Here is a 24176-nt window from a genome sequence, read left to right on the forward strand (position 1 = left end):
GTGCGAGTATGAGGAAGGCCAGTGAAGTTTATAATCATCATGATGGAGGAGTTTCTGAAAGCCAGAAATATCCAAGACAGGCACAATGATTCAATCCATCAAATCTGCTGAAACACCAGCAAGTTCACAAGTAACTACAGTGATCGGATTTTACTATGATCACACCGAGGACTGAACCATGTTTATTTTGGTCTGTTTCTGCTGATGCTAATAAACTCCAGCCCAATATAGGCCTTAATTGGCATGGTGACACAGTGGTTAGCACTGCAGCCTCACAGCACCAGAGACCTGGATTTGATTCCCGGCTTGGGTCACTGTTTGTGCAGAGTTTGCATGTTTTCCCCGTGTCTGCGTGGGTTTCCTCCGGGTGCTCCACTTTCCTTCCACAAGCCAAAAGACATGCTAGATAGGTGTATTGGCCGTGCTGAATTCTCTGTCCATGTACCCAAACAGGCTCTGGAGTGTGGCGATTAGGGAATTTTCACAGTAACTTCATTGCAGTGTTAATGTAAGCCTACTTGTGACACTAATAAATAAACTTTAAAGTGAGAAATGTTTCCAGGTTGACATATAACTCATTTGCAAATGATTTAGGAATGTGCATTTTGGAAGATGGTCACTTCAGAAGCTAAGCAAAGTGGAAGTGGGGCGGCATGGTGGCACAGTGGTTAGCACTGCTGCCTCAAAGCACCAGGGAACTGGAATTCTAGCCTTGGGCGAATGCCTATGTGGAATTTGCATGTCCTCCCTGTGTCTGCATGGGTTTCCTCCAGGTGCTTCAGTTTCCTCCCACAGTACAAAGGTGCGCAGGTTGGATGGATTAGCCATGCTAAATTGCCCCTTAGTGGCCCAAGGAGAATTAGGGGATTAAGTACATAGGGTTACGGGGATGGGGGGGGGGGAATACTTGTGCTCCAGGTGTGACTTGGGCCACATTTTACCTGAATGTATTTGGTGGTGACATGAGCCAGGGGAAAAAGAGGAACAAACCCAAATGAAATTTAACTTCAGTTTCTGTTCCCATTTTTTAAAAAAAGCACAATTGATAAATGCATTCAGCAGGAAGTTCTACAATTCGTTTGGGTGGGTAAAACACATTTGAGTTGTCAGGCGTTTTACTGTAATAAGCTAGTTTTCAAATATGGAAAACCACACAATATTTTACAAAGATTAGGAAACATTAAGTTTATTGATTCACAGAATTGACTTGATTTTTTTCCCCAAAATTCAGAAGTTAATAAAAAGGGAGGAGTCCCAAAGATGTTCCCCATTTTAAAATCTTCAGTAGTGATCGACAAAATACACCAAGGCATAAAAACAACAGTAATGTTAACATTGAAAGAAAAAAACAATTACAAAGTTATCAATGTTGTACATTTATAAAACAAAGTAATCACCAATTTCCACATACACAAATCAGTGCCAACACAATGACACACAGAATATTGCACCAGTAACTGTGCATCATAACTGTCCTTTCAATGGCACAGAAGATCCTACAAATTATTTTAATCCCTCCGAAAAGTCATAGGACTTTTGAAAAGCACCAACTGTTTAATCTAGGGAATACAATAGCTTGTTTAATTGCATAGCCTCCAGACCAGACTTTTAGAACTGATACGTTGACTAAAGCGTACGGAATAGACTTCCAACCGTTATTTTAAAAGTCACTATCCAAAGAGCAACTAAGCTAAAGTTTAATCCCCATTCTGTAGTGAATTAGTTGACCACACCAAAGGCAGCTTTAGAAGCATTAATATGGCTTGATCGCCCATAGGATAATGGAGGAGGAAAGGGGGAACATTCAGCAAATCCTACTGGAAAGTACGAGTGTGTGAATGTTAGGTGAAAACAGAAAGAAAAACTACCATTGAAACAGACAGCAATGAATAAAGAATGTGATCCTTCAGTCCCTTAGCAACATGCACAGTAATAGTTAGCCCGACATGAAACAAAACTATGGTCTGAACAAATATTGTTCTCTTTTCTGGAACTTGGGAATGCTTATCTGCCAAAAAACAGGAATTAAATTGCAAACTACTTATGCTCCATTTCAGCCCAACCAATTATCATCTCCCTCATTTAAATGGTTCTCCTTTTCTCTAACCTTCTCTCCTAATTTAGGCAGGTTCCTCCCTTTTTTGTTCATATCTAGATTGTGCCTCTCATCCCTTCTTCCTTATTCTGCAATATGTAAGTTTTCATGATTTTCAAGCCTAATCCAAGTAATGCACTTCCTCGATATCCAATCTTCCCCAATCTAAATTCCGTCAATTAACTCATCATCGTAACTCAAACTCAAGTCCTTCCCTTCTGTACAAAATCAGTCAGATTCATAATAACTGTTTATTCCACAGATTGCTCGAGTGTGACGTCTTTTCCTGGCTCCAAACTGGAACAAGATGGATTTATGTTTAAAATTACTGAGTAACAAAAAGGTAGCACCTTGGACAATGAGCCCCTGCAGCCTGACACTTGAACAGAATGTACTTTAACAGCAATTTACAGTCCCAACATACTGACCAACCTTACCAGTAGCAAAGATCCAATTTTTCATGGATATTGTAAACCTCCACTGAATGCACCTGCTCCACTTCTGCTCAGAAAGAAAGAACCAGGTGGAGAAGTTACCCAGCAGAGCCATGCAGGTGGTTAGTAAAGTGACACTCCGCTGGAATTGGAACAGCAATATTAAAAAGAAATTATAGTACCATGAGAAAACAACTCGCTCAACAATAGGGTAAAGAAAGGTAACAGACATAAAAAACACATACAACTGGTCTTTCAAAAAGACCATTGTGGGTGCCAGGACATTGCAGTTACACTAATGACAGAAATTTCAAAATTCATTAAAAAAATAAATAACTTGTCAAATGTGCAAAAATTATTCAAAAAATCCAGTTTGTGTTATGTTTACATTAACAATCAGTGCAAAATAAAATTAGATGCTTTGCTTTAGTACCACTAATGCTGCAGACATTACAGTACATCTCTATAAACTCAGGTGTGCCAACAGGTACTTAGCACATGGGGCAGTGCAAGTCCAGGTAGGGTGCACAATGCAAATAGCATTCAGGTCTGTAACTTAATTTGTTTCTTCTATACTTTTCTGTCGGATAGCTTTGAAGAAGTATAAACCAAACTCACGAGCTACAAATCACAACTTGAAAAGGTGCGTGCTGTACAAAAAATAGATCAGAGTTTCTCAAGCTTTAAAGACTTTGCAACAGGAAACAAGAAAGGTTCAATGAAAGGTCAAAAATAGGAGCAGCAGTAGGTCATTTGTCCCATCAAGCCTGCTCTGTTGTTCAATAGCATCATGGCTGATCTGATTGTGGCCTTTATTCCACTTTGCTGCCTGCCCCCAATAACTCTGGACTCCCTGGTAGATCAAAAATTTGTCCAGCTCAGCCCTGAATATGACCCAGCCTCTACTGCTCTTTGTGGAAGAGAACCCCATAGACCAATGACTCTCAGAGAAGGAACCCCTTATCTTCAACGTAAGTGGGAAACTATACCCCCTAATTTTAGAATCCCCCAATCCTCTCAGCATCTACCCTATCAAGCCTCTACAGAATCTTACATTTCCATAAGATCACCTCTCATTCTTCTAAACTCCAATGCATATGGGTATACCTGTTCAAACTTTTCTTGTAAGACAACCCTTTCATCCCAGGAATCAGCCTAGTGAACCTTCCCTGAGTTGCTTCCAAGGGTCCACGTTCTGAGGAATCATTATAATCAAACATATAATGACATGTAAAATACATCAGAAAACATGACTACTGACAAAAGAGCAGAAACAAATAAGCAATAAAAAGACTTAATTAAAAACAACCAAAAAAGTCAAAATACATTAATAGAAGTCTCAAATTGTACATTGTAGTTATGGGGAATTAATCCACTTATATCTGGCTCTGCAGAGACCCATTTCCAACCAGGATATTTCCTTGAACAAAAGTGTTATCAGTGAACAGGAGCAATGTCAAAAGAGTACAAGGTATCCTTCATATGGTGCAACATGTAAAACAGATCTGGAATTAAATCCCTGTGGCTGCAGTTACAAATTAATTATTCAAATATTTCAACACGGATTATTCAACACCAACAGGATAAAATATGTTGAGCATTATGGATAATGGTTGACAAGTTGTGAAAGATTAACATTTACAATTTTGTTGAAAGAAAAACATGCTGTGAAAGTTTTTCATCTTACACTCACCAGGACAGATTCATAAGAATGCCAATCTCAAAAGGATCAACGTTTAATACTGCATGAGAAGGTGGTGCTGATTGGTTGGCAAGTGGAATCTGGTTGAGGAAGATGTCATCATGGAGAATGCATCAGAGGACAGTTAACTGCTAAGCTCTCGTTTGGATTGATAGAACATGTCCATACGTTGCACCTTTTTCAACTAAACAAAAGTGTGGGAGACATCCTACTTCATTCCCCATGATCAGAGTCGACTTGCCTGGTTTGAATTTAAATAAAAGCTTGGCAGTCAACTGTTCACTGGTGCATTCTCCATGGCAATGCCTCTACCAAAGTCCACTTGCCAACCAATCAGCGCCTTCTTTTCATGCAGTACAAATTGTTGTTCCCTTTGAGATTTGGTATTCTTGTGATTCTGTCTTGATGAGTGCAAGACAAAAAGCTTTGGCAGCATGTTTCTTTTTTCAGCAAAACTCAAGTTCCATACTATCAAGTGACTATTTATAATTTTCTTTTAAAAATTAAAAGTTTTGATATTATTTAACTAACTGCCACATTGGTTTCCAGCACACCTTGAAAGATTAACCTGATCAAAAATGTATTTTTTTAAAAACGCTCAGCAGGTTGGGCAACATCTCTGAAGAAATAGAAGTATGTCAGTGACTAAAATATTATAAGTTTCAGGTCTAAAGACCATTCCTTAGGACTGATTTCATTCTGTTTCTCCACAGATGAGGTCCTGACCTGCTGAGTGTTCTAGCATTTTCTATATTTGTTTCCAGATTTCCAGCAGCTGCAGCTTTTTGCTTTTAGAATCTTGTGAATCCAATTGTTTAGTTTATTTACCTAGACAGTCAATCATAATGGAATTTAACAAGATTTATCAATATTTTATCAATCAATTTTTAAAAAGTCATCACTTTATCTTGAATTACAGAAGTCCAAACTTAAGATCAAAACAAAACTCTCAGCAATTGCCCTGCTGTGAAATCTCAAGCAAGGAATCCTTCAAAACGTAGTGTGTATTTATTTTACAGTAACAATGTTCAGTTTGTATCCCTTTCTTTATCTCTCAAAGAGTGTTTTTTGGAAGGCTGGAATGAGATTGGTGATTATCAGTGTAGTGGTACCAGTAGTAAATTATATAGTGCAGTAAGTCTAGACAATAATGTTATATATCACTCAGATTAGCCAAGGTAAATTACTTAATTGCAAACAAAGCTGCGTCCCAGGTCCATAAATGTATTCCCAAGTGGAAAGAAGATAAATAACTGAAGATGGTTCATTGCCCACATGGTAAGTGTGGGGTTCTTGACCTCTTTTAAGCACAGGATGACTCCCAGATCTTAGATGCAGTTTTCTGGAGAAGATGCAATGCAGAGGCTATGTGCTTTTTGCGATCCATCTCAAATCAATAACCCACCTCCGAGAGACCACTAGAAGTACTAGGAGTTGCTCACCTAACTATCCTTCTCAGCCAGAGATTACAGCATCAGGTACAGGGGTGGGTTAGAAGAGCACTCCACAGCCTATTTGCAATCACAAAGTATCCGACAGCTTATGGCAATAGTACAATATTCATTACATCTCAGTTCCCAGTGTGTATGACTATTTTGTAAACATTAAAAAGTAGTGTGTACGCATATCTCCTTCCCTCCCGCCCAAGTGTAGTTCTTTAAAAGTTTAATTTCACAGGTATTCCTGCAGATTGCTTGACCAGTGGCCGCATTCGTTTGTAACCAGATCAAATATTAACTCACAACCACATCTTGTGTGAGAGAGCAGCTGGCTCATTAAAAAATGTTCCAATTCTTCACAGTCAGCAAACAAAGGTGTCAGAATTCATACAGCACCAAAGTGATGTGCCGCACAAGTCGTTGATTCGCCAACAGGGATGCAAGTTTGATCCTTCTAGATATTAAAAACAAAATTCTCTATTCAGCGGCCATTCCACGATGAATCTGTGACTCCTTCACCGCCGACGGATGGGTTTGTACACGCAGATCATCATTAAAATCATGATAAGTAGCAGAATGCTCAGGACACTGACACTCAGAGCTGCATGGGGAAAAAAAACAGTAAATTAACCAGTAAAGTCATTTTTAAAACATTTGTTGAATTGTGTGTTTGCTATTTGATTTGATTTATTATTGTCACATGTATTTACAGTGAAAAGTATTGGTTCTTGTGCGCTATACAGACAAAGCATACTGTTCTTAGAGAAGGAAAGGAGAGAGTGCAGAATGTCGTGTTATAGTCACTGCTAGGGTGTAGAGAAAGATCAACTTAATGTGAGGTAGGTCCATTCAAAAGTCTGATGGCAGCAGGGAAGAAGCTGTTCTTGAGTCGGTTGATATGTGATCTCAGATTTTTGTATCTTTTCGTGGACGGAAGAAGGTGGAAGAGAGTATGTCCGGGGTGCGTGGGGTCCTTGATTATGCTGGCTGCTTTTCTGAGGGAGCAGGAAGTGTGGACAGTGTTAATGGATGGAAGGCTGGTTTGAGTGATGGTCTGGGCTTCATTCACAACTCTTTGTAGTTTCTTGTTAAGGTGAGGAATATTAAGTTCTCCAATCTGGTTGTTTGAAACCTGTCTAATGACAGTTAAGAGGTGCAGTTGTCATTCATTCTACCACATGCTCAAAAGGAAAGGACAGGGCAGCAGCAAAAGGTGCTTTGTATCAAATATTATTCAAACACTAGCCTCTCTTCATTCAGCAGGTAGCAACAAAATGATATTGCTTTTCTTCTCCTGAAGCTGTATTCTGCTGAGGTGCAGTTCCACATGTATAAGACATTATCAGGTACATCAAATCTGTGGTTGATCAACTCAGTCCACACATACTTTTGAAATATAAACAGAAAATGCTGGATAACTCAGCAGGTCCGACAGCATCGGTGGAGAGAGAGAAGCAGAGTTAATGGGCGGGATTTTACAGCTTCGCTGGTCCCGAAACCGGAAAATCCTGCCCAAGGTCAATGGACCCTCCCATGGTCTGCCCCTCACCCGCTCCAATTCCAGTAAAATTCCAGCCAATGTTTTTGAGTCCATATGACCCATAACTGTTCTGGACTCGAAACGTTAATTCTGTTTCTCCATCAATGTTGCCCAGACCTGCTGAGTTTATGCAACATTTTTTGTTTTTATTTCCAGCGTCCGCGGTACTTTACTTTTACTTTTGAAGTCTATCTACTGTTGGAATGCAGAAAATGCAGCCTCCAAGTTGCATATAACAAGGTGTCGCAAACTGCAATGTGGCAATAAATTACTTGGTTTTCTAATGATGTTGTTTGAGAGATAAATATTGGAAAGCACACTGGGCTGTTCTTCAGAAGAGTCATGATGTGGAGATGCCAGCGTTGGACTGGGGTAAACACAGTAAGAAAGACTGGGGTAAACACAGTAAAAGTAATCTGGTGTTGTTAAAACTCTTACTTCAGAAGAGTGCCATGGGAGCTCACCTGGGAGAACAGCTGGTGGCCTGGATTTTAAGATCTTAGAAGACAGCACCTCAACTGCAACACTATGGGTGGGATATTCCGGCCCCGCTCACCCCGAGACCAGGAAATCCCACCCGAGGTCAACAGACCTTTGCATGGTCTGTGTCCCCGCAACTATTCCCGTGGCGGGCAGGACTGGAAAATTCCACCCTATATTCTGCACCCTCTCCTTTTCCTTCTCCCCTGTGTATTTTATGAATGGTGTGTTTTGCCTGTATAGCGCGCAAGAAACAATATTTTTCACTGTATTCCAGTACATGTGACAATAATAAATCAATTCAAATCTCTGACAGTGCAGCACTGCTTCACTTCTGTGCTGGTATATATGGAGGGTCTCGAACCCACAACCTTCTTACTCAGAGGCGAGTGCGCTGCCCACTAAGCCACAGAGCACACCTGGCGCGGGCTTCCCTTTCCTTTAACCCCGCTCTTAAAGGGTCAGTGTTTCGCCGACACACTGGTCGACGGACCACCGGCGGGCGAGCGGGGAAAGCGGGCGCCATGGCCGCCGAGCTCCGTCTCGGCCCGAACCGGCAGCAGTCAGCCCCGGTTTTATCCGCCAGCGATCCTTACCGAGGTTTTGATGCCTCAGGATACTGAAGGGCCGATCCCGAGAGGGTGGCGACTGATTCTGGCTCAGGATGAGCGTGAATAGAGCGGCCATCAGGCCGAGAAAGAACGGACCCATCCTGCGCAGCAGCCGGGTCCTAGCGCCCGACCTGTCTGCGCGCGCACACCGATGGCAGCGCACGTGACCGAGCCACGCATCACGCGATGACATCATTGACACCTTGTCCTGGAAGGCAATGTCCCATTCATTGTATCAGAGAGGCTGTGGAGCAGCAGCCAGGTACAAAAGAAGGTTTTGTTGGTTTTTTTTGCTTTAAAACATTTAAAAGATTGTAAAATGAAAATTGTAATACCACCAATACTGTTGCAGGTCTGGGAAATAGTGAGTTGTTAGAGAAAGAAATGTTGCAATAAGTCTGTGAGGTGGGCAATGTCATTGTTCATCTGTTCTTCGTGGCAAAAGGCAATGAGAATTTCGACAGAAAATCATCCAGGTCCCGCAGAAAATCATTGCATCTGGTCGCTTCTCGGCCTTTTGGCTAAGGTCAAGTGTAGTATCGACGTGCTGTAACTTGGTTGAAGTCATTAGGTTACATTTTAGCTTCATTTGAAGCAATTTTTAAAAGCGTAATCTCGGCCTTTTGGCTAAGGTGCAAATGAGATCAAGCCTTGGAGGAGGTGCAATGCCTGCTCCAATCAGCTTGGATCATGTAGCTCAAGCCCAAGATAGGAGGTGAGAGCCATGTCTTGTCAGCTTGGATCGGGAATGTCTCAACTTGTTGAGACTCTGAATTGGACTTGATTTGATTGAATTGGAATTTAAAAAATCATTGCATGTGGTTCCACTCCATGTTAATTTTAAAATGTTACTTTCTAAACCATTTTTAAGTAAAGTTTAGTTTTGGTACTGAAAACCAAGGCATCTTGTCTTGTACTTTTGTATCACCAGGACAGTCTGAGGGCTCTCCTCTTCCTTGAGAACAATCCCCGTCAACCACCACCCTTCTCCGACAGGCTGAACTTGTTCTGTCACTAAATAATCTAACTTTGAACTTGTCTCACTTCTTGAAAATAAAAGGTGTGGCTATGGGTATTTGCATTGATGCCAGTTATGCCAGTCTTTTTGTGGGTTATATGGAACATTCCTGGTTCCAGTCTTACTCAGGCCAACTCCTGAAACTCTTTTTCCGATGACTGTATCAATGCTGCTTCATGCTCTCGTCTGGACCTGGATAAATCTATCGATTTTTGCTTCCAGTTTCCACCCCTCTCAGCTTCACATGGTCCATCTCCGCCACTTCACTTCCCTTCCTTGACCCCTCTGTCTCCATTTCCGGTGATATCTCCAGCAATATTCAATAATCCCCCACTCCCCCCGCCCCACCAAATCTCCTACCCACTTACCTTACACACTCACCTTTTCCCTGGCTTGTCAAAGTTGCTGGTCCTTTAAACCGACCTGGCTTACAGCAGCCAATGCTATAAAAAAGCGAGTGTGGCTTATTAACCTTCAACTCTCCAGGACTTGACTGCAGGCCACCGAAACATAGAAACTGGAAGCAGGAGTAGGCCATTCGGCCCTTCGAGGCTACTCCGCCATTCATTTTGATTATGGCTGATCATCTAATTCAATATCCTGATGCCCCCTTCCCCTCCTTTCCCTTGATCCCTGTAAGAACGTGCTGTCCTGGAGTGATTCCACCTGGCTTGAGTCAGAAGGTCTGGCGAGATCGGAGCTTCATTTGAATGTAAGAAACTAGGAGGAAAGTGGCAATCCGACTCAATTTCCACTGCACTGGGCGTGTTTTTCTTTCTTTTCATTATTTTTCTGAATTCCCCACTCCCTTCATTATTTGTCAATATTCTGGAATTCTCTCTTTGAAAATATTACCAAAGTGTCATCAGCACATGGTCTGCAGTGGTTTAAGAAGCCACATCAACCCCTTCTCAAAGCAACCTGTCATGGGCATTAAATTCATTGTCAGCATTGTCCAACCCCCAAGATCCAATGTAAAAAGATTGAATACTGCATTTAAAAAAACTCATTTGTATATAGTTTGGGATGGGTTTGGGATTGATGGATCAGATGGTCTTTTTACATTTTTTATTTATGTTTTTATGTTTTGCTTTCAACCAAACCATTGTTCACTGGGGAGGGTCTGCTCTTCCAATCTGAGTTGCCATGAAAACTTTTCTGCTTTGTTAACTGTTAAGTATTCACATTTTGCTTAGTGAAATACACTTTTTATGATTTGATTAGCAACACACCTGTCAAGTAATAAAGAGAATGAACTTGCATTTATACTGCATCTTTCACTGTAAAACTAAATAAAGCCACAGTCAGAGCTATTTATATTCAGTTACTCTGCGTAAGGGCTGTTAGTCATGCACATACATATATGATCCGGATGTAACAGTTAGATAAAACCGATTAACACCCATCTCACGTTTTATTAATTGCTTGAGAAAGTTTACAGCTTAAAAATTGCACACAGCGGGAATAAGTGGGTTGAACTAGGAGCACTCTTCAAAAGTACAAACATATTTATGTTATTTTTATAAAATCTGTTAAAAAATAATCATTACCTTCAACTGTTCTTTAAGAACATGTCCAAATAAATTAACAACATTTTACCTTGTATCACCTTATATATACATCCACTGAAAATGGCATTATGTGTTTCATTATTGATTTATTAAGGATTACAGTGAACAATCCAGCAGTTTTACATGGTGGAAAAAGGGATGATCAGATCAAACAGTAAGGTTTAATTTATTCCCCCATTTCACCATATTCCTGAAGGATTGCTCACTATTACTAAGAAAATATGAATAATTTGTGCCATAGGAGTTCTTGACTTTTAAAATGATTACATTCCTTTCACTCAAATTTCACCCCTTCTTGACTCATGCTGGGTTCACCTTTCAACACCTTTCCCGAGCACCTATTCATATGAGAGTCGAGACACTGACTGTTGGCAGAATACTTTATCTGGGAGAGATTTACAGAAAATCAATCCTGTAATGAGAATCATAGAATCTCAACAGTACAGAAGGAGGCCATTTGGCCCATTGAGTCTGTACCGACCATGATCCCACCCAGGGCCCGATTCCCATAACCCCACACATTTACCCTGCTAATCCCCCTAACACTAGGATCAATTTAGCATGGCCAATCAACCTAACCTGCACACCTTTGGACTGTGGGAGGAAACTGGCGCACCTGGAGGAAACGTGCAAACTCCACTCAGACAGTGACCCGAGGCCGGAATTGAACTCAGGTTCCTGTCGCTGTGGGGCAGCAGTGCTGACCACTGTGCCACCATGCCGCCCACTGCTGACAGGCTGATGTAGTATCACTGTTCTAACACTGGGTGACAGCACTGTACTTTGTCCCTTTCGAACCCAGTAGTTCATACACTGATGCAATTCTGACATTTGGGGTCCGAGGGGCTGCTGGGGTTCTGAATGTTGCTCATGGTACAAACTTCTAACTCAGTTTCTCAACAAGTGAGCTGTTGGGGAGAAAGGATAGAAAGGGAACAAGCTGCACGGTGGCACAGTGCTTAGCACTGCTGCCTCACAGCGCTTAGCACTGCTGCCTCACAGCGCCAGGGACCTGGGTTCGATTCCCAACTTGGGGTTCACTGTCTGTGCAGAGTCTGCACGTTCTCCCCGTGTCTATGTGTGTTTCCTCCAGGTGTTCCAGTTTCCTCCCAGAGTCCAAAAGACGTGCTGGTTAGGTGTATTGGCCATGCTAAATTCTCCCTCAGTGTATCTGAACAGGCGCCGGAGTGTGGCGACTAGGGGATTTTCACAGTAACTTCATTGCAGTGTTAATGTAAGCCTACTTGTGACTAATAAATAAATAGCTGCCAAAGCATTTAATCACAGCCCCATCACTTGAAATCTTCCAGACCAATCTTTAGATTATTTCCATTTAAAAGTTTTCATTATTAGCAGCTCATGTCTGGTTTAGCTGGTTTTACCCATATAGGTTTTTGCACAATACGGGTATTAGTCTGAGATGCTGACTCAACTAAAATAGAAGCAGAAACAGAAAGTATGAATGGAAAAAGAGGAAAAATATAAAAGAAGTGGGAAAGGGAGAAGGAGGGAGAAAGCAGAAAACAGTCAGAAAAAAATTAAATAGATCTACAGAGAAATTAAGGGAAATGAGTTATATTTGGGAAGGAGGCATTCTCTTTCCAATCTACTCTCTATAGTATTCACCTGATCTCTCTGAAAACTTATGATGGGCACATTTATCTAAAACGTCAGAAGGATGGTAGATCAGGGAGGGGTGGCAAAGATGAGTCCATGGTGGCACAGTGGTTAGCACTGCTGCCTCACAACACCAAGGACCCAGGTTCAATTCCAGCCTTGGGTCACTGTGTGGGGTTTGCACTTTCTCGCCATATCTGCATGGGTTTCCTCCGAGTGCTCTGGTTTGCTTTCACAGCCCAAAGATATGCGGATTAGGTTGATTGGCCATGCTAAATTGTCCCTAGTGTCAGGGGGATTAACAGGGTAAATGAGGGTTGTGGGAATAGGGCCTGGGTGGGATTGTGGTCGGTACAGACTTGATGGGCTGAATGGCCTCCTCCTGTACTGAAAGGGTTCTATGAAACCTGCCTTTACTCAAGTACCAGATACACAGGAGAAATGAAGAGTGGGGAAACCTGGTGGAATCCTTTCCCTCCTGAGCTTAGGAAAATGAGGCCAGTTGATGTGCCTCTACTGTCACCCTAACAGCTAATTCAGCACAGACTGGGAATTGAACCTGGGACTTCTCCTGGTTTGTACGGCTCACATTGTTTGACTGAACCTTTTGGGGGGAGTTATCACAACACAGTTGTTTCACTGCAGGCTCCTGACGATTAGGATCTGCCAGAGGTTGCACACAGTTGACACCACTAGTTCACTATCTCTTGTAAACCCCAGCACATACACGCCAAGTATAAGCTACAGTGTGGCTCATTATCAACTTTGAAACATGTGCAGTGACTCCAAGTTACAAAACATCTGTGAGCTTTGTGTTAATATTCAAAAGTGGAGGAGAAAAGAGACAACAAACCAACTGTCTGTTGAACCAGCCATTGAGATTAGCTGGGTGATTCCAGAATTAGTTAACTTAAGTTTATTTTATTCGTGTCACAAGTAGGCTTACATTAACACTGCAATGAAGTTACCGTGAAAATCCCCTAGTCGCCACACTCCAGTGCCTGTTCGGGTAACACTGAGCGAGAATTTAGCATGGCCAATGCACCAACACGTCTTTCAGACTGTGGAAGGAAACCGGAGCACCCGGAGGAAACCCACGCAGACACAAGGAGAATGTGCGGACTCTGCACAGACAGTGACCCGAGGCCAGAATTGAACCTGGGTCTGTGGCTCTGTGAGGCAGCAGTGCTAACCACTGATGTCTGGCCTCCACAGTGAGAACAGTAAGAAGTCTCACAACACCAGGTTAAAGTCCAACAGGTTTATTTGGTAGCAAATACCATAAGCTTTCAGAGCGCTGCTCCTTCGTCAGATGGAGTGGATATCTGCTCTCAAACAGTGCACAGACACAGAAATCAAGTTACAGAATACGGATTAGAATGCGAATCTCTACAGCCAGCCAGGTCAACCAGCCAGACCTGGCTGGCTTTAGAGATTCGCATTCTAATTAGTATTCTGTAACTTGATTTCTGTGTCTGTGCACTGTTTGAGAGCAGATATCCACTCCATCTGACGAAGGAGCAGCGCTCCGAAAGCTTATGGTATTTGCTACCAAATAAACCTGTTGGACTTTAACCTGGTGTTGTGAGACTTCTTACTGTGCTTACCCCAGTCCAACGCCGGCATCTCCACATCATCTCCACAGTGAGAGACATGGCTGCTCAATTTAAAACAAAGACTTTTCCCCTCTACATAGGAAAAGGAATTTTCAAATCTATTTATTATGGATGATCTGGCATAGGGTAAGTTCTGGTCACTGGAAGTACTCCTGCCCCAACAGCAACGACCACCTTTAAACTCTAGATATCAAATTATCCTTTTACATCTCTTTATAGAAGGGGTACTTTGAGTACAAGTTCCTATGACTGTAACTAACTTAAATCTCAAATACTTGGCTGACATAGTTGATAAATTAGAAATTTTCAGTGGTAATTCCTGGTGAGTTAGCAAAATATTATTTCATAACAGCATTTTTTTCTTGATTTTTTTCGCACCCACAAGAGTTACAAAGGAACAAAGTGTAAGGTCTCTCCATCTACGTAAGTTACTGATAATAAATTTGCAAATATCCAAAACTCGTTACTGAAGTTGCTGCAGAATTCCTTAATCAAGTTCATATTTGTGTCCTTGCTGAAGATGGCATGTCAAGTGTGGTAACAATTGCTTCTCCATTTCCCAGGTCATGCAGATTTAAAAAAATAATCCATGCCAATCCCAAAGTCAAGTTTCTACACAGAATATGTAGACAAGATTAAGGGATAGTATTCATGCAGAGTGAATCAGGCTTCTGGTCTCTGATTGTCTTCTCTGGACGAATGCAGACTGCCAGGCGCTGTGTGAGCAAAGAAAATATTTACAGTCATGGTAAAAATGACAAAGATTCCAACTACTTAAACATAGAACTTTGCGCAGACTGGGAAATGTGCAAAATCTCTAAAGGCATTTATAGTGCGAGCACTGGATGGCACGGTGTAAAATACTGATTGGTAACACAAATGGAGGTTCAGTGGGAAAAATCATTTTGGATACCATTGGGTGATATGATGAGTTAACCCCCTGTGAATCAGGTTAGACTCCCAACAGATTGATGAGTTGAAAATCTCTAGAATCTGAAAGATTCTGCATGGAACTCACTCAGTTCCTAATGAAGAAAGAAGTTACAGAATACTAATTAGAATGCTCGTAATGGCAAATAAACCTGTTGGACTTTAGCCTGGTGTTGTGAGACTTCTTACTGTGCTCACCCCAGTCCAATGCCAGCATCTCCATATCGAAGAAAGAAGTAGCACAGAACCAAATTGCCGAATCTCACTCAGACAGACCACGTGGATAGTTAATGGGGGACGCTGTAACAAGTTTGGGACTCTGATCACAGTTTGAAGTTAAAACACATTGTTGCCACAGAGCAGAGGGATTTTCCCCTCACAATTAACTCATGTTATGCTTCACCAAAAGTTTTCAGTGAGTACAGAAGGAACTTTATTTTGCACGTGGACCTAGGATTCATGGTGCCACTGTATTCCATTCCCCAGAACTGACATCCTTCACAGTCATGGGGGCAAAACTTCAATTCAAGGTGTCAATATTTTTATTCATCACTTCACGTGCATCTGAACAGATTAAAATAATTTCCAAATATGTTTCCATGAAGATGGTGACTTTGGTAAATTATTCGATGTACATGTTGAACTACAGGTAATGTGTGCGTAAATACTTGTTTGGAATTTGATGTTTAAAGTTATCGCTCGGGGTGGCACGGTATCATAGTGGTTAGCACTGCTGCTTCACAATGCCAGGGACCCGGGTTCGATTCCCAGTTTGGGTCACTGTCTGTGTGGAGTCTGCACGTTCTCCCCATGTCTGCGTGGATTTCCTCCGGGTGCTCCGGTTTCCTCCCACAGTCTGAAAGACATGCTGGTTAGGTGCATTGATCCAAACAGGCGCCAGACTGTGGCGACTAGAGGAATTTCACAGTAGCTTAATTGCAGTGTTAATGTAAACCTTACTTATAGACATAGCACAGTACAGCACAGTACAGGCCCTTCGGCCCTCGATGTTGTGCCGAGCTTTGTCCGAAACCAAGATCAAGCTATCCCACTCCCTATCATTCTGGTGTGCTCCATGTGCCTATCCAATAACCGCTTGAAAGTTCCACTTGTGACTAATAAATAAACTTTTACTTTTTATTTTATTTTCTCTCCCGGCTTTATGAATGCCTTGTGACTGTGTACCATTGCTCTGCTCAGACGTATGTGCGTAGTACAGGTCTCTATCTAGCACAGCTAAAGATTGATTTCCACGTTCCAGTTTCTCCTCCTTGGCTTCTGATCTGTTCAGCGTGTGAGTGCAAGAGAGGAAATGTGCCGTGTGAGGTTTTGTGGATGAGAAACAGTCCTGTTGTAAAATGTGGACTCTCAATGAACTTCGTTCTTACTCTTGCCAAATGGACAAACTCAAAACTCATTTCCTTTATCCACACACATTCTGCATTCATCTTCTGATAAATGCAAACCAAAAATAGTTACTTTGATATCAAGAGCAAGGCAGGGGAAGTGTTATTACTTCAAATTACTTACCTGTTTAAGAGATCCAGGGGTCCATACTAGTTTATACACCATGTATACTGGGATCCATATAAAGGATGAAGCTCCAATCAGATATCCTACTGTTATACTCCAGTCTGGATAATCGTACCCAAATAGGCTGAGTGGGGGCTTATACACAAGTGAGCTCACTGTAATGAACTGCAAAGCAGATAGAAAATGGACATCGTAAGTCGGAATCAAACAAATAATACTATTTTCTTCTTACATGATGGCGAATGCTTAAGAGTTTTTCAATTTTATCTAATTTTAACGTCTTTTAAGGCCACCTCTCTCGCACAAAGAGCAGAATTGGATGTGTGCCTAGACTGGCAACAATGACACTCTTAGGTTGACCACTTAGAGGAGTGGAGATTATAACCTCGTAACCATTGAAGAAATCATCATATATTCTCATGTGGGACTGTGGTGACCTCCAGGAACACAGAACAGGCTTTCTCATCCCTATTGTGGAACTTCCTACCTAACTGTTGCAGTAACTTGCGAGGGCTGCAGCAGAATTAGGCTCACCAGCACCTTAAGGACAACTAGCAATGGACCAGAAATGCTGATCTTTCTTGGTGATGCCCATATCCCAAGAAAGAGTTTTTAAATTTACCTTACGACATTGTCCCATAGAATCCTGCAGTGCAGAAGGAGACCATTCGGCCCACTGAGTCTGCACTGACCACAATCCCACCCAGGCCTTATCCCCATAACCCCATGCATTTACGCTCGCTAGTTCCCCTGACACTAAAGGGCAATTTAGCATGGCCAATCCATCTAACCTGCACATCTTTGGTTTGAGGGAGGAAACTGGAGCACCCAGAGGAAACCCACGCAGACACGGGGAGAATGTGCAAACTTCACACAGACAGTGACCCAAGCCAGGAATCGAACCCAGGTCCCTCATGCTGTGAGGCAGCAGTGCTAACCACTGTGCCACCGTGCCGCCCGTTTCATTTCCTCTTCAATTATGTGCAAGCTGAAGTTTGATCATTTTCAGATTGTGTTCCATTATTTGTTGTGACTGTGTAATCATAAGCAGCAGAACAATTCTGAATGACGAGCAAATTCATTAAGTGAATGTAATAAGAAGCCCAACAGTGGTTAAAGATTTTAAAATCCAGCTATGTAATGAAAGAGAAACTATCAGGAATTTGCTTCCAAAAAAATGCTTCTTCATTCACTCTGCCCCTTTCAAGTGGCTCCAAACCCAGCAACCTCACCCTGCGATCTTAATGGGTGAAGAGTCATGTGGACTCAAAGTTAATTCTGTTTCTCTCCCCACGGATGCTGCCAGACCTGCTGAGTTTATCCAGCATTTTCTGTTTTAATTTCAGATTTCCAGCATCCTGGTATTTTGCTCTCACTTTGCTGCCTTTATATTGAACAGCCCTTTTGGAAACTGCCTCAATTTTTACGCGCAGATTCTTTTCAACGCTGATATAAACTTTACTCTGCATTATACTGGAAATGGTGCTGTGCAAAATTACTGTACAAATGCTTAACATTCCCATCTAATTTCTTTGCCTGTTATTTTAACCTTTTTCAAACAGGTGTCATAACTCATTTGAAATAAACAAAGCATTCATAAAATAATAATTCACAGCAAGATTTCCACGTTATAATGTTTTATGGCGACACTGCCTTTTAGTGTGAAATTTAGAAAATGCTTCACTGCTGTGCCCAGTTCTGTTCACGAAGATACAAGGGAGCTACTTTAACCATTAAGACAGTGCGGTACAGGAGGAACTGCAATATTAATCCATGGTGTCAAGATACTGAGGAAAGATTGCGAAAATGGAATTTCATCCTTGAAATTAAGAAACTGAGGTGTGTGCCGGAATTTTACCTCCTCGCCTGCCCGAGGCCAATGGAGAATGCCGTACTGCGAGCCTCGCCCACCCCGGTTCTGGGGCGGGTGTGCCGGTAAAATTCCGGCCGTGATTTTGTGAAGTGTATCGGCCGGGATTTTACAACCTCGCTCGGCGAGGATTATGAAATGCCGTCCGAGGCCACCGGAGAATGCAGCTCTGCGAGCCTCGGGGCGGTAAAATTCTGGTCAAGTTGGTAGCGAAAAGCTCAATTGTCAACACAACTGCAAGTTAACCACTGTAGGTAAAGGACACACCAACAAAAGTTACATTTAGGACAGATATCTGGCTCATACAAAGTGATCAATGTGTAGAACGTGAGTAGGTTACTAAATTATACAAAAGACAGCTGTGATGGTACATTAACGATAGGGGTTTGTAATTTTACACAGTGTAAAACATAACTCGGATGTAAAATCTCGGCTATTGCTTTATGAGATACAGAATGATAGGCAGCCGCCAGTCAGGCTCCGAGAAAGGAAAAACTTATCGATCAGAAATCAATTAAGATAAAGATGTAAAATTGAACTGTAGTGTGCACGGGTCTTAACAAGCAGTCAAGCCCCAAGTAATAGCTGTTTAATTTCTTATTAGCATTTCATGTCATTGCATTTCTGGCAGTGTTCCATGAATTGCGACTGATTGATGGTCCTGTGTTCAAAGGTATAGAGGCCATATGTAAAGAGTCCATTTGTCAGCATTTCCAGAGGAGAGCCTTCAAGGTCTCTTGATTCATATAACTCATATTCTATCTCCTATTTTGAAAGACACACTTCAACTGCAGCCCATTCACCAACGCATGAGAAGATCCAGCATAATTGATCAAAGGAATTATTTCATGCCAAAAATTAACAAAGTGCTTACAAAGATGAATGTTTTAACCGCTTGTTGACTAATTCCAATTTTTAGAATATTTAATCTTGGGGTTTGGGCATTACTGGCAAGGGCAGCATTATCGCCCTACCCTAATTGCCCTTGAGAAGGTGATGGTGAGCTGCCTTCTTGATCTGCTGTTGTTCATGTGATGTAGGTACACTCAGTGCCGTTAGGGAGGGAGTTCCAGGATTTTGACCTAGCGATTGTGAAGGAACAGTGATGTAGTTCCAAGTCAGGAAGGTGAGTGGCTTGGAGAGGAACTTACAGATTGTGGTGTTCCCATGTGTCTGCTGCCCTTATCCTTCTGGATGGTGGTGGTTGTGGGTTTGGAAGGTGTTGCCTAAGCAGTCTTGCTGAGTTACTGCAGTCCATTTTGTGGATGATATACACACTGCTGCCACTGTTTGTCGGTGATGGAAGGAATGAATATTTGTGGATGGGCTGCCAATCACATGGGCTGCTTTGTCCTGGATGGTATTGAGGTTCATGAGTGTTGTTGGAGCTGCACCCATTCAGGCAAGTGGAGAGTATTCCATCCCACTCCTGACTTGTGCCTTGTTGTCAAGTTTTGGAAGTCAGAGGTGACTTACTTATTGCTGAATTCCCAACCACTAATCTGCTGTTGTAGCCATAGTATTCATATGGCTGGTTCAGTTCAATTTCTAGTTATTGGTCTGAACTTTGTTCTCTGGATAGTTAGTCTAGATCTTTTAATAATACAACAATTACATTAGCATACCGATGTGTATTCATGTCATTATAAGTTGGAACAGCAGCTCTTTCTGGGGGCTGATCATGTGAAGTCCTGATGATGCCATTGCCCACTTGCGCAGGCAAACAGGCAGTCTACCCTAACAGCCTGTGGAGTAAACACCTATCTAATAAAGCTCTTGTCTGTTTGTAGCTTTGTGGTCTGCAAGCCTATCCTTTAAAAATACCACAAAGATAACAGGTGACGAGATTGTTGATCCACACTGCAAACACCCGAAAAAGAATTGTAGAAATTTTGTTGAACAAGAGAAAAATTGTCAATCCATGCTGCAGATACCCAGAAAAACTTTGAAAGTATTTTCAAAATCGCTGCACCAAAGCTGGGAATGGGGGAGGTGGGGGAAAGAATAACGGTAGCAGTCCTTGAAGGAACTGAAATTTAAACAAAGGTTTCCAGGAAATAACGTCAAAAACTTGCCATATGCTCTGTCTGGAAAGATCTGGAATAGTAGAGGGAGCACAGTGAGTGGCGAGTACCTGCAACAATAAGTTTAGAGTTGGGGGTGTTGCAAAGCTTGGAAGGAAACAGGCTGACCTCCGGGATACCTTGTTTGAAAGAAGAGAGCAGTAGTGCTAAAATAAAAAATGGCACATTGTGTTGACACAAGCCCTTCCCATTGTAAAAATGTGGGGGTTTTGGGCCCCATGGGACTATATGATGAGAACACCTGAGCGGTGGAGTTCATACACTGAAAGATTGAAATACTTTGTCCAAGTGAACAAAATTGCAGCGGACCCCCAACTTTTCTGAGCAGCATGGGGGGGAAGGGGAGGGGGCGGGTGCAGTCAACCTCCTGCAAAAGTCTGGTACAGCCAGAAAAAAACCAGGCTCGAGAACTTATGATGAGATTGTGGAGATATTGCAAGGCCATTTCTCAACTAAACCTTTGGTCATCGTCAAGAGATTCATGTTCCATAAACATAGCCAACAATAACATGAATCAATCACACAGTTCACAGCTACTTTAAAGAAATTAGCTGAATACTGGGAATTTGGAGATGTCTTGAATGACACCATTAGAGACAGACTAATGTGTGGTTTAAGAAGTGAATATATCCAGAAAAGGCTGTTAACAGAAAGCAATCTAGACCTAAAGGAGGCTTTAGAAATTGCAATCTCTATGGAATTAGAAGCTAAGGAAGCCCAACAATAATCTTAAGCACTAAAGTCCATAAGCTGAAACCTTGAACACAGAAACAGGTTTGAAATTGCACCAATGTGCAAAAATCGGGCACATAACAACAGACTGCTGGTGCAAAGGTGCAAAGTGCAGAAATTGTGGCAGAAAAGGGGCATATCAAATGTGTGTTGGGGAAAGTAACAACAAGTTCCAAACAAGAATTATAAAAAGCAAGAACATGTCTTTCAAATGGAAAACCGAATAGAGAGAAAAGGATCCATGGGATACAAAAAGGGGGTGAAAAGGGGCCTGAGTCACAGTCAGATAACAAGCCATTGTTAAACATACAAAGTGCACCTCAATTCTTTCTGGATGGATGACTAGATGCCTGTTTCACCACCAGAACCACAGCCTTGACCCTAACGTCATTGAAATGTTCTTTCATATAAAGTACATGGTGGGCACCTGTACTATTTAAAATGCTCCCGGGAATCTGCCCCTCAGGGACCAGAGTTTCCTAAGTTTGTAATTGTTTTCCAAGCCATAAATCAATCGAGTACAGATTCCAATTGCGCCAAGATGGCATGCATGTGTGCCTGCAGGGTACAGATTCACTTTGCATTGGTGCTAAAGAAGGAGGAACTCTCTCTCTCCTGACAAGGAGAAATTCAAGAGGTGCACATACCTCTATCAGAATCTTTCATTTTGGGAAAAAGAACAGAACCAAGACCTGCCCCAAATTCTAGTCTCCTCATCCACAAATGACATTTGGAATGCCCTCAACAACCCAGAAATTTTGGGCCTATCTTTTGCACCCATTTTGTGAGACTATCCACATTGTGAATGTGGTCTGACCTGGAGGTGATCGATACGTCGGCAATACTGCGGGGGTAACTGTCTTTAGTAGGGAGCAGAAGGATGCCTCCCTGTGATATACAAACCAACAGGTTGCATGAGGCTTGTTACTCACGGCTAGGAAGGCAGGACTGATGGCCACCCAACAAACCCTCCAAAACAGCCCCGGCGAGAGACCCAACATTGTCTGGATATCATCGCAGAATTGTTGGACACCTGCAGGTAAATTGAGGACAGAAATTGGGAAATTGTCAGAACTGGTAAAAAATATTTGATGATATAACCTCATAGCATTCTCAGCTCAGTAATATTTCTTGGTGTATATTTGAAGCATAATGTCCTATGTATAAGCTTTAATCATATATGTATATATGTACATATATATATAATACATATGTATCTCAGCTATGGTACATATTATATATGAAAGTCATATCAAATCACTTTACATAAAACCCTTTACGCGTAATACACACGTTCATTTGCCTTCATCGAGATTTCTGTCCCGTTAGAATATTTATTTACATCTAAAACCCTTTAAATAAAACACCTAGTTTTCCATAGTGACAATGTCTTTATCAAAGTAAAGTAAAAGTAAAGTTTATTTTATTAGTCACAAGCCTTACATTAACCCTGCAATGAAGTTACTGTGAAAATCCCCTAATCACCACACTGTGGGTGTTCAGATGCACTGAGGGAGAATTTAACATGGCCAATGCACCTAGCCAGCACGTCTATGGGCGGAAACCGGAGCACCTGGAGGAAACCCACGCAGACACGGGGAGAATGTGCAAACTCCACACTGAAAGTGACCCAAGCCAGGGATTGAACCCAGGTCTCCGGCACTATGAGGCAGCACTAACCACTGTGCCACCATGCTGCATTACACTGTTAAGGTTTGTTAAGGTTAATGACATTGTTAAGGGACACAGTTGGTGGATATTTGAATACATAAATAGGGTTTGGCTGGGACACTGGGTAAATGTGAGGACACTGAACAAATTCAGTAAACTCCCTCAGCAAGGAAAGGCTCTGACTTCAACACCATGGATCCTGTTAATATACAGCATGGATACAAGAAGGAATCCACAGATACCAGCATCCTTTGTTACTGGGGTGGCCGTTCTTCTCATATGACCCAAGGAAAGAGTGTCTGTCGGCTTTTCAACTGTGCAAGGAATCACATTTACATGCACCCATGTGCATTTCCAACAATTGATAGAATGTGATTAGCAGTGGAAACCCCAGCCAATTTTTTCCACTCTTACATTCGAGGCCATTTTCAGCATCCTTATCGCCACCCAAGCTGAGACCAACTTAGAATGATGATCAAAGCACAGGCCTTCCCAATCAGCAGAGCCATACTTAAGTTTAGTCATCCATAATAATACTTTTACATCAGAATGTTGGTAGAAATGATTATATTGAAGCTGATGTTTAAGATCTTGTGAAAATAAACCACTTTAATTCAATTTAGTGATTTATGAGAAGAACGGCCACCCCGGTAACAAAGGATGCTGGTATCCGTGGATTCTTTCTTGTATCCATGCTGTATATTAACAGGATCCATGGTGCTGAAGTCAGAGCCTTTCCTTGCTGAGCGAGTTTACTGAATTTGTTCAGTGTCCTCACATTTACCCAGTGTCCCAGCCAAACCCTATTTATGTATTCAAATATCCACATTCTCTTTGTCTCTCTCCCATTGGTTTCGTCTCTTTCTCAATTACAAGTGTAATTGGGATTGTATCCATTGTCTGGACACAAAACTGTCACAACGCTGACCAATTTAGTAATTGAATGACCTGCATCCAGTCTGCACTGATGTCTGGCTTACTGCAGCATTCCAGGTGGCCACCTAAACAGGTGTTAAGCCCCATGACATTAGTGGCTGGGAACCTATTGAAGCACCGATGTGCCAGATGACACAGTCCTGAATGGGGCCCGTTTCCCTCAGTTTCCAAGTGCCCATGCAGTTACCGCCAACAAGATAAGTATATTTTTAGTGTGGACCAGGAATATTCTTCCCAGTTCCAGTACCCTTCTCCCTGCTGCTCTCCTCCTCATCTCAGGACGAGAGCTGTAATTCA

The 24176-nt window shown here is 42.0% G+C and overlaps 1 protein-coding gene, 1 long non-coding RNA gene and 1 other non-coding gene across 3 annotated transcripts in view; 1 reads left to right on the forward strand and 2 right to left on the reverse strand.

Moving 5' to 3' along the window:
• Positions 1-1170: 1170 nt before the first annotated feature.
• LOC144502899 (uncharacterized) lies at positions 1171-8448 on the reverse strand. The gene is made up of 2 exons (XR_013499398.1): positions 8287-8448; positions 1171-6271 (listed from the first exon to the last, which is right to left on the reverse strand). It is a non-coding gene; the product is annotated as an uncharacterized LOC144502899 (long non-coding RNA).
• A 354-nt stretch (positions 8449-8802) lies between these two features.
• On the forward strand, positions 8803-8995 carry LOC144503189 (U2 spliceosomal RNA). Its single transcript, XR_013499425.1, has one exon. It is a non-coding gene; the product is annotated as a U2 spliceosomal RNA (small nuclear RNA).
• Positions 8996-14758: 5763 nt separating this feature from the next.
• slc6a4b (solute carrier family 6 member 4b) overlaps positions 14759-24176 on the reverse strand; it is a 39973-nt gene continuing 30555 nt past the window's right edge. The window contains exons 11-13 of the mRNA XM_078226112.1: positions 22205-22305; positions 16584-16751; positions 14759-14839 (exon numbers count right to left, since the gene is read on the reverse strand). Coding sequence (XP_078082238.1) covers positions 14759-14839; positions 16584-16751; positions 22205-22305 — 350 coding nt within the window. The remainder of the gene's footprint in view (positions 14840-16583; positions 16752-22204; positions 22306-24176) is intronic.

This window comes from Mustelus asterias, chromosome 13 (assembly GCF_964213995.1).
Source record: "Mustelus asterias chromosome 13, sMusAst1.hap1.1, whole genome shotgun sequence".
In the NCBI taxonomy this organism is placed as follows: Eukaryota; Metazoa; Chordata; class Chondrichthyes; order Carcharhiniformes; family Triakidae; genus Mustelus; species Mustelus asterias.